The sequence below is a fragment of the Halyomorpha halys genome, unplaced genomic scaffold (assembly GCF_000696795.3).
Source record: "Halyomorpha halys isolate HHAL.00 unplaced genomic scaffold, Hhal_1.1 Scaffold30.1, whole genome shotgun sequence".
NCBI classification, from domain to species: Eukaryota; Metazoa; Arthropoda; class Insecta; order Hemiptera; family Pentatomidae; genus Halyomorpha; species Halyomorpha halys.
This window is the reverse complement of record NW_027110126.1, coordinates 685,517-701,501: the sequence shown is the minus strand read 5'-3', so window position 1 is coordinate 701,501 and position 15,985 is coordinate 685,517. Positions and strand designations below refer to the sequence as shown.

General features: G+C 31.8%; 2 protein-coding genes across 3 annotated transcripts in view; one reads left to right on the top strand and one right to left on the bottom strand.

Annotated features, from left to right (window-relative positions):
• The window catches only part of LOC106684738 (Golgi integral membrane protein 4), a 42,235-nt gene extending 28,346 nt beyond the window's left edge, over positions 1-13,889 (top strand). The window contains exons 10-12 of one of the 2 annotated variants that reach the window (XM_014426989.3): positions 7,829-7,905; positions 8,016-8,101; positions 11,082-13,889. In XM_014426989.3, the coding sequence (XP_014282475.1) occupies positions 7,829-7,905; positions 8,016-8,101; positions 11,082-11,126 (208 nt within the window). In that variant the 3' untranslated portion in view covers positions 11,127-13,889. Of the gene's footprint in view, positions 1-7,828; positions 7,906-8,015; positions 8,102-11,081 lie in introns of those variants that run through there. The other variant, XM_014426997.3, reaches the window with a different exon arrangement.
• Positions 13,890-15,520: 1,631 nt separating this feature from the next.
• The window catches only part of Smyd4-2 (SET and MYND domain containing, class 4, member 2), a 114,095-nt gene continuing 113,630 nt past the window's right edge, over positions 15,521-15,985 (bottom strand). Inside the window, exon 14 of the mRNA XM_014427150.3 lies at positions 15,521-15,867. Coding sequence (XP_014282636.1) covers positions 15,727-15,867 — 141 coding nt within the window. The 3' untranslated portion in view covers positions 15,521-15,726. The remainder of the gene's footprint in view (positions 15,868-15,985) is intronic.

Here is a 15,985-nt window from a genome sequence, read left to right as displayed (position 1 = left end):
TAATAGTACAGAAGTATTACGATCGTGAAAAAATTTTGAATTCCAATATCATATACGCCTTAACAGTGAACTATCGTACGGTTTCTGCTACTATCTATTTCTAAAATTCAAGACTAAATACAACCGCGTTACTAAATTCCAGTAAAGTACTAGGTCTTGAAATAAATACGGATACATAAAACAAAATACATGGTTAGCAGTAGAAACGCAAGCAATTGCGGTGATATAGATATAGGAGGAATTACGTTTGAACAGCTAGATAGGTTTAAGTATTTAGGTTCTACGGTAACTAGAAAAAACAAAATGGATGAGGAATTAAACGCTAAGTTGAAGGCGGGAAATGTTTGTTATTTTTCAATTTCGAAACTGCTTAGCTCGCGCCTCCTATCGAAAAACTTGAAAATTAGAATTTACAAAACCATTATTCTTCCCACTGTTCTTTATGGATGCGAAATATGGTTCTTACACTAAGAGATGAACAGGGCCTCAAGATTTTCGAAAATAAAGTATTACGCAAAATATTCGAACCGAAAAAAGGATGAATTTACGAGAGAGTTTAGAAGATTACACAACGCTGAATTAAGGGACCTACACCTGGTAAATATAATTCGGCGTAAAGAAGTTAAGTAGGGTTTTTGGCCTTAGTAACGAGCATTCCCTAAAATATTAATAAACACTGAACCGAGGCGTAGGATGTTAGGATTGCGTTAAAACTGAGTTAGTAGAATTGGGTTTGGAGGGGCAACACTGGAAGAATGTATGTAGGAGAGCGATTGGTGGTATCGGCGTTAAACCTTCGGGTTCGTTAGACCTTCATTATTATTATTATTATATCTAAAATTCAGTATCTAAAGAAAAATAATAATTTGTTAGTAATAGAAAAAGTCTTATGATTAACTAAAAAAACTAGTCGAAGGACTATTGCGGCACTACACTAGCACACGTATATATAACGTGAATCCATTTTACCCGAATGCCCAACAATTACACGCTAGGGTGGAAAGTGCCCAAAAAATCGGGTAACCGAAAAATTGGCAGCGCTACTAAAATCACACATTTAAGGAGATTAAAACGCCTAGTGCGACAGAAACTTTTTCGATAAAATCGACTGGGAGGAAGTGCCACTACGATTTTGATTAAACTCGGTAAGTCTACGTAGAATTGAATAGTCTTTAATAGCAGATAAGTACTTAAATTAGTTCATTAAAATAGTATGACTTGGGCTTAAATGCGGATCTTTTCAAAAAGATATAATATAGTTAATAATTGATTTAGAGAACATTTGAAAATCTACAAACATCAGAAGCCCGCATATTCATAAATTTATTGTTCTAATTTTATAAACAAACTAGCCAGCAGACCCGACAAAAGTTCGCTATTGCTATAATGTAGGAATTGGATAAACTGTAGGGGAGTATATATATATATATAATATTATATAAACAATGATCACTGAAATAAAAAAAAAAAAAAATCTCTTAATGAACCAAGATGAAACCTGCTTTACCGAAATCCTCATTATGTTTTTCAATTTTTAGTCATTAAAAAATCATTTAGTAAAATCAGTAATATTTTTTTCTTATTCTTAAGAAAGAGACAAATAGATTGGCATATAATCACCATGGAAAAATAGACCCCCACGGAGCTACGGTCCAATATCACTTTTGAAATATTTGCTTAAACGGGAAGAGGAGAGTTAAGGAGTCTAATCAAGTAATATTTAAAAAGCGCCTGAAATTGAAAAATGGCGTGAAACCCACAACTCCCGCCCTCCGTGGTAGCCTTACTTATCTGACTTTCATGTTGTGAGGTGGACTAAACTTGAAAATAATATTACATTTATACTGAAATAAGACTAATAAACTAAAACTTATATTACAATAATATACAAAGTGTAAAAAAAAATACTTATAACCTTACCTTCTACGGTCGCCGCGCTTCTGTTATCTCGTCACGGTGCGTGTAGTCCAAACAGTATCTCGAAAGGGCAAATCCCATCTGATACAACATGCGAAGTGGACTGCTGTGGTATATTTCTTCAGTCCCATTTCGTCGAGGAAAACTATCACTACCGCTGCTCTTGAGCTCCTCTCACCACTGCCTAGCGCGACCACCCTCGGAATTGTATCAAATCCTGCGACTAGAATGTTTCGACAACATAACTCTTGAGTTCTTGAACCGCCAAGATATCAGAACTACAGGCGAGATGTCTCAATTCGTCCTCGACCACTCATCTTCCGCTCATATTGTACTGAGACTTCTTCGTCTGCTTAATCATCCTCCCCAAATGTAGGGGACATTCTCTGCTACCTGCTCAGTGTAGGAGATCTTTGATCCATCTGTCTTTCTCCTTGCACTCGTATGACGAAATCCCGGCAGAGTTACTTTTACAGGGTACTGTAATCCTAATGTTTAGGAATCCCTTTTACTTCTATTTAGAGTCTTCTAGACGTTGGTGACCTCGTCTGGAATCCTTTTTCCTACTTAGGGAGCTGGCCTGCCTCTTCTGTCCTGATTAAAACTGCACTACTTCTGGTTACTTTTATCATATTGACCTTGGCACCAATTTCTCTTAATCCCTCCTCGGACAGAGGCTGCTCCTGTATAAGGATAGGAGAGTATTTTTCTAACTCAGAGGGATCCTTCCCCTATAACATTGCATATGTATATTTCCCGGTCTTCTATTCGCTCTTTGGGACCACAAATGAGACCTTATTTACTACTTCACCAAACTTCAACTTCTTCTTTTACTGTATTATGGTTCTCTCTTCCTGATGTTCTTCTTTTCTGCTAATGTTATTAATCTTTACTCCTAAAGGACTCTTCCTTGAATTTACTTCTGTAAAGGACCGTTCTCCTACTTCCTCTTCAGTATAACTGGGGCTAGTTCGAAGCCTTTATTTTTCTTCATCTGCTGTCCTGGCCCAGCCACTGCCCATAACTCCGTTGTTACAGCAGTACTCTTTTTTCCTTTCTACTGCTCTCTTCGCTGCCGCATGGCGAAGGATTGCATCCTCCTTGGTCATCACTAAGTGTGCCTACCTTCGTTAACGTTAGGGGGACCCACTCCTTCTCATCACACTTTGCCATGACTGCCTTTTCTATCGCGTTTGTTACCATGGGAACAACTATTGCTGGAACATTACTAGAAATGATCTGATGAAGATGGTCTGTATACAGGGCCTCCTTAAATGTGTGGTTCACAATCTCTGGCATGAGAGATCACTGTCCACCTTTCCTCCAGCGATATTGTAATGTCCCTCATTTCAGTTACCTTATTGTTGATATGGCTCTGTTGGCCTTTGTTTTCGTTCGAAGGTATTCTCTAATTCTTTTACCTAGAAGAAGTGTTTCTTCTCTTGCTCTTTCAATTTCCTTTTTTCTTGTGGGTTGACCTCATTGGTACTATCTATAGGTCTGTTCCAACAACTACTTATGACTGTCTCAAACTGTATGCAGCATGCATAGGACAGGTTTTAGCTAGGAAAGACTTAAACTACGCATAAATGGAATATGGTGCTGGTGCGGTCAAAAAAACTCAAATAGTAAATGGGTATACTATTTTTATTGAGCCAACATTTCGACCCACGTTGCAGGGCTTCGTCAGGACTAAAAAAGATACAAACACTTGACATAGTTACAAAAAAAGAAAAAAACATAAGTGGAAAATAACAGGGGTATACAATGAAAAGTAAAATTTAATAAGAAAAATTAAAGGTTGTAAACAGTAAATGAAAAGGGTAATAGTAACAGATGGATAAGAGAGAAAATAAGAGAAGAAATATTAAATAAAGTACAAATTATGTGATGAAAAAAGAAAAGAATAAAATCAAATGATGAGACAGAATTCATACCTGTTTTGACAGAAGTCAAAGTCAGAGTGAGCCGTTTGTATTGGGAGGAGTGGGGATGGCAGTTTAGCACGCCACAATAACGAAAATAATTTTAAAGTAAACATTGTAAAAAATTTAAATTAGGTAAACAATAAATGGTAATATACATAATAGAGGAGAAGAGATATTTACAAAATTGTTAAAAAAAAAAAAAGGAGAAATAAAGTATAAAATAATGGGATACAATATGTGTAAGTGATTAAGAAAGACAATATACCAAATAAGTGGGGATACAGAGAAGTATAAATTATAATAGGATATTAATAATTAAGTAATTAATATAAGTACACTTAAGAAGGTAACACATAAATATAAATTAAAAGATAAGATACATGAATATAAATGAAACAGGAAGGATAGTAAATATAAAAATAATTAAATAAGTGGTGAGAATTTAGAGAAACAAGAATTAAAGATATGACAAGAAAGTGGGCTTCTGAAATGCAGAAGAAAGTGAAAAGAAGTATTATGAGGGTTTTATTATGTTCAAAATGTGTCGATATGTAAGAGAGATGCAATCTCTATCAACTTTATGATTGATGGAATTCTCAGTTAAATTTATGTAAATGGACTCCGAGATGAGACGTTTGGTGTAGTTGGGGACATTGGCAAGAATGGAAGGATTGTTGGAATTAAAAGTATGATTCAGGTTTAATGCGTGTTCTGATAATTTAGATGCAAGTGGATTACAGGAGTTGATGGAAGTTTTGTGCTGGGAAATGCGGTTCTTATGTTGGTTTTTAGTTTCGCCAATATAGAAGGAATTGCAACATGGGGTTGAACAGGGTATCCGGTAAACTACATTGGAACGGTGTAAGAAAGGAACTGGGTCTTTCAATTTGGAAAAAAGATAGGAAATTTTGTTGTGGGACTTCAAGCCAAGACGTAGGGTGGGAATAGTGGATCTTAAGGATTTTTGAATTTTATCAGAAATAATGGGGATATATAGAAGGGACTTGTACTGAAAAGGGGGTGGAGTGGGTTGAGAAGAGTTGAGGACAGGAGGGATTGGAGTAACACGGTTAATGTAAGAATCAAGTAGTTTGTTAGTAATTTTCTGAGGGAAATTGTTGTTAAATAGGATCTGTTTAATACGTTGTATATTAGTCTGGTGGTATTGAGGGTCAGAAAGAGAAAAGGATCGGTGGATAAGGTTCTTAGCAACATTAATAATTTGGTGATAAGGGTGTTGAGAACAATAGTTGAGGAGTCTGCCAGAATAAGTGGGTTTGGTATACCAATCAGTGGATAGGGAGCCATCGGAATTTCTGATAATAAGTTGGTTAAGAAAAGGGAGGGAATGGTCAATTTCACCTTCAATAGTAAACTGAAGACGAGGGTGGTAGGAGTTAAAGGCTGATAGGATCTTGGGGATTCTGCCAGGATTGAGGACAAGGAAGAGCTCGTCCACGTACTTTTTAATGAAAATTATGTCTTGTGAGAAGAGAGGTATTATAGAGTCGAGAAGGTCATTAAGAACAATATTAGAGATATCTGGCAGTTCCCCATCGCAAGTCCGCTAATTTGGTGGTAAACTTTAACGTGAAAAGTCAGGTAACCAGAATTACAGCAAAGTTCTAAAGCAGAAAGAAATGAGGTGAGGTTAAGCATGGTATGAGGTTGAATTATAGTCCAGTTCTTCTCAACTAGGAAGGAAGGGCTTTGTCAATGGGGATGTTAGTAATAAGGCTTTCGGCATCAAAGGAAGTTGAGATAAAGTTGTCAGGTATGTTGAAGGATTGTAATAGTTCTTTAAGGTGGAAGGAATTACGGATATCATAAGAGTTATTGTGGGTGAGGATTTGAAGGGCAGGAAGAAGAAATTGACTGAGTTTAGAAGAGGGAGTGTTGATATTAGAAATGATTGATCAAGAAATTTTTAGGTCGAAATGGGTTTGTGAGATGGAATATAGGGACTAGTGCGATAAGAGAAGAGGTTCTGCAAAAAAGTAAATTAGCTTGTCCAGATGGATAATAAGTATGGGATTTGGAGTTGACAATGTGTAGCTTTTTAAAGATTTTTTATCGGGATTCAGGATCAGTGGCTTCAAATAAGGAAGTGTGGAAAAAACTGTGACTTGCCACCGTGTAGGGAGGATTAGATTAGGTTTTTAAAATCTTGAAGGAATACTCTTCAAAGGTTCAAGTGCGCCTCTCTTCTTCTCATCATCTCTCTGATTTCTGAAGTGGTTTATAACATAAGTCATCATCATTTTGAAGTTGAAGAGGGACACCAACCTCTTGACCAATACCCCACAATTCTTCGGCCCTATATGATTGAGGGATACCGTCTAGGATTCCTGTCAATTTTGTCTGCATTTCTCTAATTTTTGTGTTATTCAATAATTTTGTTAACATAGGCATCATTATCCATGTAGAGCATAACGCCACCTTGGTCACACGACCACTTTAGCTTGGATGCAATTGGGAAAATTAATTCTTTAATGGAGTATTTTTTTCCCCATAAATGCTCAGCTATTACAAACCATACAGGCAGAAACCAGAGTTCTCTATAATCATCACATCAAAAGACATTAATTACCTAAATCTACATCTTGTAAGAAACTGCACCTGTGTCTATTAACTAGACCTTACCAATGAATTTAGTTTGAATAATGTATTTGAGGAGTTTTCTGTCAAAAGTTGAAACATCCGCTTCAGGAAATCAAAGTTTTTTACTACTAAAAATTTTACAGCTAAAACTTATTTATTATTTATCAAAATTTAAATATCTCCTTGTCAAATAGATGTAACAAATCAACATTTTCCATACAAATTAACTTTGCTACATGTGATGCTCCTATATTAATTTTTTAATAGTAATTTTCCAAAAGTGGATTGGTTGAATTTTAATAAATAAAAATAACTCATTTATCAAATTAATTAAAGGATTGTAATAACTGATTCTTTGAAACAGAGCATTATATTTCTGAAATAATTATTTGATAATTGCTATTTCACTATTTCCGAAAATAACATTTAAGAACTGTAAATATTGGAAATACACGGCTGTGCTATAAAATATGACCGCTGCAGTCATGAAAGTATTGTCATACACAGTTTGGCCTGATAGCTGATAGCACAATGTAGCAGCAGTGAACCCATTATCATGGTTACACCTTCTAGTGCCATTGCAACAACTATCGCAGTCACTGAAATTATGAAAATTGCACAATAGTTATTGTTGTGATAGTATTTATTGTCTTGACAGTGGTATCGTACTAGGTCTGCCATGATAGTTAGTGCATGTAGTGGTAGTAAAACAACTTTCACATTAAAACCAATTTACAGATTGACTGCACTGCCATGAAGTAAACTATATGAAAATTGTCATCATAACATTTATACTTGTCTGTCTTAAATGAACTCAAATTAACTTCTTGTTAAAATTATAAATTCAGATCTGAAGACGGTTTTTTTTTTGTCATGGCTTTTCTTAGTGATTAGTGATCTTTTTGTTTTACACATAAATTTTGGATGATATTAAGCTAATCAGATGCACTTGGTGATGTACTCATCATGTGTTATTTAAAAAACAAAACATGTTAGTGTGCTCTTTTTTTTATTAAATAACTTTGATTGATCCAGCAAGAGATATCAGTAGAAGATTTTGCTCTTTTTGTTATCAATAATTTTGGGTAAGTTAACGGTTGTATATGGAAAAATTGAACAAAAAAAAAAAAAAAGCGAGTGTATGTACGAATATTATTGTTTATTTTTAAACAACTAATTAAGACAGAACACCAATTTATTACTATACCAAGTATCTCAAAAAACTTTCAATTCTCTACAGTTTTATTTTAAAAATATATATAAATAGTAAAACATTATTCAATGTGTGTTAATTTTATTTATTTATAAGCTAATACATCATTGGTAATGATAGTTAGTAGTTGATAGAAATAGTAGTATTAACAACGAATCATGTTTTTCAGGGGTGAAATACCTAGAATAAAGAATGGAGAAAATTACCATGGAGCTGATTATGAAAGGGAACAACCAGATGATGAAGGTAACTTATCATAAGGTTATTTATTTATTATAAATTATTCCACATCTGCCTGAGCAAGAAACGAGAGAGTTTATTTTATGATATATTAAAGTATTTTATTTTTATTACAGAAGACGATGAAGGAGAACAGCTTGACTATGAGGCAGAAAGAAACAAAAAAGAACAAAAGAATGTCTTACAACAACCCGTTAAAATGGTAAAACACTAAATGTTTATGTACAGTATGTTCATGTATAAATTAAAAAACAAAACAAAATAATAATATGAAAATTTAATTAAGGTGATCTAAATATAGGATAGTGGTAAATTTTCGATCTTAAGTATTCCTCGGATAAAGTCTGTTGTGCTTCGATTACTTGATTTATTCTGTTATAGACTAATCTTACTATATAGTAAGTAAAATTATAAAGGAAGTGAAAAGGAGAGAGAATAATATGAGAAATTCTCTTTTCTCTTAAACAGTTACCTCTAAATGTGAGTGCTTTTGAAATTATACTTCCAAATAGCTGTTTTACTTGCTTAATTGATTATAGAAATAAAATTAGTATATAAAATAAGACTAACCTTATAAAGAAGTTCAACTTGAACACCAGTACTATCGATAGACCAATGTACACTATATAGCCATAGCCATTAGTAGGTAAGATTCAAGGAACTCACCTGTAGGATATGGAATAACAGGTTACTTACATTACAGGTAACTTACATCTTAACCTTTCTGGAAATTTTGACAATATGGACAGATTAATATATTTCATATTGTTAAACTTACTGTAATATTAACAATGAGGTGTAGATAGTTGACCTTAGATTTATAATTGGAGAAGATGGTCCGGGGTGCGGTCTGTAAGAAGAACATAAATAAATAAAAAATTATTTATTCATACAAAAGTTTCGACCTGAGTTTCAGGTCTTCATCAGGGAGCTTGTAGCGAAGGGGTCCTAGCTAAAACAGTTTTACTATTCCAACCATCCGTTTATTTACCATTTATTATTCCGACCATCTTCTCCAATTTTACTATTAACAATATAGTTAAGTAAAACAATACTATTAATATATGATGAGAACACAAATAATTTAAAAGCTTATTTATTAGTGCCAATGTTTCGTCCAGAATTTCTAACCTTCATCAGAGCTAAGAACAAAAAAACAATATAACAACCAATGAATAAAGGATATATAGAATGATAAGAAAATAATATCCTTATGTTATCTTTTTAAAATCCTTGAGAATGACCTGAGAGGTCGAAACGTCGGATGTTAAAAAAGAATAAAGTTGAGAGAAAAGAGATCAAAATTGTTTTAAAAAGAAACTAAACCACTCTCAAACAACTATATTAATAAAAAATAAATCTAATCCTTATGTTAGTTATTTTCTAATCATTCTATATATCTTTTATTCATTGGTGGTTACCTTGTTCTTTGTTCCTAGCCCTAAAGGAGGCTAGAAATTCTAGCTGAAATGTAGCACTAATAAATAAGTTTTTAACTTATTCATAGTCTTCTCCGACCACACCCCCAACTATCTTCTCCGCATATATGTTATCCATGGTCAACCATTCTCTCATCATCATACTATTAATGGTATAGTATACTATTCTAAACTCAGAAGGGAGAAAGTATAAAAATAATTAAGGTCATTGATACTTACTTACTTCCTTGGTGCTACAGCCCAACAATCGACACCTCTTCTGCACAGTAGTGAAACCACTGAATGACAGTCCCTGTTATGATGTGAGGAAGTGATGACTATGGTCGTCCAGTAGCTCTCCGTGCAGGTGGGAACGCTTCGGTGGCTTGGTAAACCGATGAAGTAGGCCAAAACCTGTCAACTCAACCTCAAGCTTGTCAGGAAGCTATGAGCTGGTAGCCCCTCTACCTAACTTGGGAACAGTTGGTTGATAACCCATTACCCTTAAATCCAATTATCAGAAAACATTTAAAACAAATGTTCTTGAGAAAACGACATAGGATTCACAAAAAGGGATATCACACTTGGACTCGACAATGTTTTATCACTTCTAAAACTTGACATAAGGAAAATGGACAGCTTCAATTCAAGATCATTGATATAGGAATTAAAAAGGTAGGTGAAATACTAAATCCCAGGACTACATTTTTGAGAAATAAGGATGTTATGGGTCAATTTGGAATAGTAACTGCTTGAATAGTGTAAAGTAGTAAGTATAGTCCTTATGCAGTGGATCACTAGATGTGATAATTAAGTATTTTCTTCTATTCAAAGTATTAAAATTAAATCTGTCCCACTTCAACCCATGAAGAGTTAGGCGTGCGTTACTTTGTAAGAAAGTAGTTACTAGCCCTACGGTTGTGTAAGGATGTGATTTGGTCATAATCATGCTCAACCGCCAGATTTTTATCCAATAAAAATACCCACTTAAAGAGGCTGGGTGGACACCAGAGAACTCCCAAATCCACAGTGCTGACAGCAATATATCCTGGCACATAACCAAATCAATATTTACTCACCCTCAGCTACTGACATGTTCTCATGTGTACTTGCACGATGGAGTGTGTTCGCCACTACAACAATCTCACACAGGTCAATATAGTGATAGAGGTATCTTCTAAAACCTTCGACATTTCCCGAAAGCCCTCATACATTTACTGAAGTGGTAGACACATACAGTCTCCTCCTTCATATTGACTTTAATATCTTCAAGCGGAAGACCTTGCTGGCAACACTGATGTTGAAGTCCATTACTGTTACCTATTACCATGTTATGTTCTTATAATGTACAAGTGCTCACTCATTATTAATAAAGCTTGTGTATATTAGTTTATTCCCCTCAAGACAATTATATCAAGGTCGGCTTGAGTTTTCAGAATGGGACTTTCAGATTCACAAGTGAAAAATTGATTTCAATATGAAAGAGAATTAAAAAAAAAAAAACCAAGATAAGCAAAAACTTGGACTCACTATTCTTTGATAAAATATAAGTTTGATAACCTTTAGTCATTGCCACTGTTTCTTCTTTAATATAAGCCTTATAACTTTTAACATTCAGGATACTGAACATTTGACATTTGGTTTGAATTATTATTAAAAAAAACAGATAGTTATAATTTTAACAATGCTTAGTTTTCATTAGCATTTTAGTTACTAATTATTATTATAAAAGCAAATTTGTGATATTATTATTTTAATTTTCAGGTTCCCAACAATCATGAGGGTGGGGTGATGGTGAACCCTAAATAATGCTAAGTTGTTCACATTTTTATTTTTTACAACTGTTTTCTGGTAAATTAAACCAAATTGATTTCTTTTTTAATTGAATTTCCAATTAATCTTTAAAAAATATTATTATAATCAAAATGTAAATGCTTGTTAATTTAATACTTCTTTTATACGGATTGTGCATTCCGTAGAACCCATCTGTAAATTTATTAGTAAGATGATATTTACATTTTACTGATACTTTTTATAAGTCCTTTCTAAAAACACTTTTTTTTGTTTATATACTGTTCTTTGAAATTTATTTCTGCTGCATCTGACCAAGCAATGATCTAGAAGCTATTTACCATCCTTAAATTAGATAATGCAGATAGATAACCACTTTACATATCTAAATTCCTTAAAATGACTGTAATAATATTTATATAAATCTGTGACTTTTTTTTTTATTATGGAGAATACATTGTTAATGTATTAAAGGATAGAAAAGAAAATGGTCATGTGATTAAATTCTAGACTCTACTTGGTTGATAATGCAAATGTATATGTATTTTTAAGTCATGATAATCAAAATATTTAAGATGATATTTTAACTATTAACATGAACTGGACCATTTATAATTCTATGTTCTTAAACCTTTTCAAACTGGAGTGTTGAGTTATAATGTAACATTAAGAAAATGAAAATAATTATTTTACTTGGATTCTATGAGGAGGCAACATGTAAAAATGAAAGAATCATAGTTAGCAAGGTTTATGAAGGCAGATGGTTGCAAGACCAGCATTGCAAAATCTGCAGCCCAAGTACTTACTTTACCTGCCTTCTGTTTAAAAGTAAATTATTAAGCATTAAATGGAAAAACAATTTAAATCAACTTATAAGAGTAAAAAAAAAAAATTAAATTATGTCATCCATAAAAAAAAGTAATTATTATATAGTAATAATTCATGTATCTCTAATAATTTAAAATAATTCTAAAATTGCTTTAAAATAGAATTACCAGTAGTCCTGAGGACCAAGGTTTAAGAACATGGATAGTTCTGTGATCAGATGAAAAAATGTTATACGTCACTTGAAGTCTCTAAAAAAAAAAAAAAAAAAATGTATCTGATTCAGAGGAGGATTTGATTTACATTTTACAATCTGCCACTAATGTATTTTCATAAACTAAAAGAAAAAGACTTAACATTTTTCCTACCTTAACATCAAATGTGAAAAATCTTTTCTTTTTTATTTTATTTTTTGGAAAAAGTGATTTTTGCTTGATGATTACTGAGTTAGTATAATAGGAAATTTAATTTCCCTGTTATACTTTTTTTCCTCTAAGACTTATAAAATATTTTTAGCAATGAATATAAATGATAATAAAAGTATTATTTATTATTAGTTAATTTTAGTTTACAAACAGTATTACTTTAAGTGTTTGGCTACGTTTCGTTTTATTTTTAAAGAGAAATTTAAGGTTTTCGTGTCACTAAGATATTGAACTCATGCACTTTTTCAATGATTATGAAATTATAGGATACCTAAATGAATTAATGATAAGATTTTCAAAAAGATTTTGTTATTTTATAAGGTGGGAAGAATTTATAAAAAAAGAGAAGTACAATTTCCAAGAAAGAGGTTCTGAAGTTCTTTGCGATATATTATTTTCGAAAGAAAAGAATAGGTTACTTTATTACCTTTTGCGTTATATTCTTAAGTATATTTTCCTGTATTATTTCTCTTATGTTGTTGAGAAATACTTTGTCAATAATATTGACGCCATGCAATCTTGATGGATTGTTTTTATTGAATATACTTGTAATTATTTATCATTATAATTATGTAACAAATCTACTTTCAAATATTTTAATCTATCTGGTTTAACACTTAAATCAGCAGTTTTTGCATTAAACATTGTTTCGGGCGAAGTATTATAGCATATCCCTGACAATATTCAGTAACATTTTGATTGTGATTTACTAATAATGTATTATTGTATATATGATAACCTTAAAAATTAAATTTTAAGTAATGTTCTTTCATGTGAATAATAGATTTAGTAACTAAGATAGTATAGTACGTACATACTACTTTTGTTTACAATCGGATTAATTGCATACACGTTTGTGAACTGTTCAAATTACTCTTATTTTTATAATGATTTTCACTTTTATTTAGTTTATTCACATTTAGGTCTGTGTGTACAATCTGAGTATTCCATCTCAATTCTTATAAATGTGATTTTTATATCCTTAATATAAAAATGACACCTTAATTTATACATAGACTGAATTTTATATTTGTTTATATGTGAGCAGTATGTTATGTCTGATATGTTAGAGATAACTATTTCCTGTTCAGTATTTTCTATTTTCAAGTTGATTTTGAGGAATGTCGAAAATTTTCATACAGTAGTTAATGGTCTGATTTTTTTTCTTTTTCTAAAACATATATCATCAGCAATTTGTTGAATTCACACTTTATAGCCAGTCACAATGTTACAACAGATAACAATGTAGGAAATAAAGACACAAAGAATACTATTCAAAAAGTAACTGAATAGTTTTATCGTTGTTCGTACTAAACACAAACACTATGTATTTAGATATATAGATCAGAACTATTTTCATTCAATACTTGTAAATGACACTATTTGATGGTTATTTTAAAGTTTATTCTGTATATAATAGTAGCAGCTTAAATATTTGTCGTACTACTGACTGTTAAAAGACTTTGTGTTAAGTTAAGCCATGATTAGTGTTGTGATATATTGTTAGAAAATAATAAATTTTTTTTTTAGATGTTATTCATTATTGAATAAGAACAAACTGGTAAACCTTTAATAATAATAAAAGCTTAGCAAACCCGAAGGTTCGATGCCGATATCACCAATTGCTGTTTACATATTTCTGTCCAGTGATACCCATCCAGACTCAAATCTACAAGTGAGTCTTGATGCTATTCTTCCACCTATGTTTTGGACAACGCTTTGGATAATTTTCTGATGATTCAGTGTATATTAACATTTTAGATATCTGTTCTTTACTATAAGCCTTATGTGGGCGTTAAAGCGGGAAAGCTAAGCGATTTAAAAATTGAAAATAATAAGTACTTAAATATTTTTATATCTACTTAATACTAGATTATAATTATCTTACTAAAACTAGAAACTGATAACAACTTATAGTAGGATGATGGGAACATAATTCCTAAGAAACTACTGGGTTATGGAATAAATGTGGCGTTTTCAAAAATTATATGGTGCTCTATTAGGAAGATTAAAAAATATTTTGAATTGTAGATATTCTTTAATATCAATGAAACAGTTCAGATTTTTATTAGTTGTGGAATTTGATATCTTCAGTCAGTATTTAAATTTTATCAGTATCATTAATTTTTGGGTTGCTTTGGCAACTTCTACGTCAGCTTATAAATACAATGTTATTTTAGTTTATCGGTATTGTTTTATTTTATTTACAATATTTTAGTCTACTCTGTCAGAAGAGGTTTTCGTTCATCTGCACTATTTACAACCAAATCATCAATTAGCAGTTTATGTCTTTAGGATGTGTCGGTTCAGAAAAGTGCCTGATATGAATCTGTCATAATCTGATTTACTATTGAAATCTATAAAACATTAAAAAAAAAAAAGTACTCCATTTCATAAACGGTCACTTCGCTAATCTCAACAACTTTTGGAATTTCAATTTGATTTTATTTAGGTCATAATGGTGCCATGTAGTCTATCTTTTGAGGGTATTTTAAATTTTCTAACCTACTCCAGTGCAGCTCTAACTAAGGAATGTTTAGTAATAATCAAATTAGGTTTAAACTTGCAATAACAGTCTTTGGTAATTAAACAAAAGTATGAGAATTTTTAATGGCCCTGGATTATCTCCGTTACTATTCAAGATAGAGCTTTGGCCAGGGTCTAATTTTATGGATGATTTACTAACCTAAATAGCTTATATTGATGAGTTTTTTTCTACAAGCCATCATTGGCGACAAATGAGAATTTATCCAAAAACATATCAATGTTTTTGTTTTAATGTGTGATTGAAACTCATAGGAAGTGTCGGATAGAAATTGTAACCAATGCAATTTTAAATTTCAACTTCCTATCAAAAAACGTTGTAATATATAATCTATTCCGAGATTCCAGTTATATTTGCTGGAGGTTAAAAAAATCAACCAAACCATCAAAAATATGGCACACATGCTACAAAAAAAATGCCCCAGCGGAAATCAAACACCAATTCCAAAAATTGTAGAGCTTGGAAGAAATAAAGATTTAAAAGGGATACTATATATATTATATGATATATGTATCACATCATGTTATGTATGTATAAAACAGGAAGTGAACACTTCCCTTCCCTTTGTACGACCAAAAGGAAAATGGGTAAATTAAATTTATAAAAAACGGAGAATATAGGAAGGTATCAATTTTATTAACATGTACATTTCAGAGGAATACATAAAAATTGATTTCTATACCTTATAAATGGAAAAAACAAATAAAAGTAACATCATAATAATTAATTTTCATTGAACAGTAACCTAACAAGATAAGTTCTTTCTCATGTACAGTAATTTAAAATAGATTATTTTTATTTTAACTTTCTAATTCACAACAATTCACTTTGCTTTATTCTGTAACACAGACACGTTACCGTTGTTATTTGCCCATATTGTCCTTAATGCTTCCATTGCCAAACATAGATTTTTAGATGGTTGTGAAACTAATTTACTCATTCCTTCTACATATTCAATAACAAGCTGAAACACACAAATCTAATTAAATATCTGATGGGACAGTATACAATTCATTAAAAAATAACAATTATTTGTGATTAACAAGGTGGAAATGTAAGAAACAAAATAAACAAGTTTTATA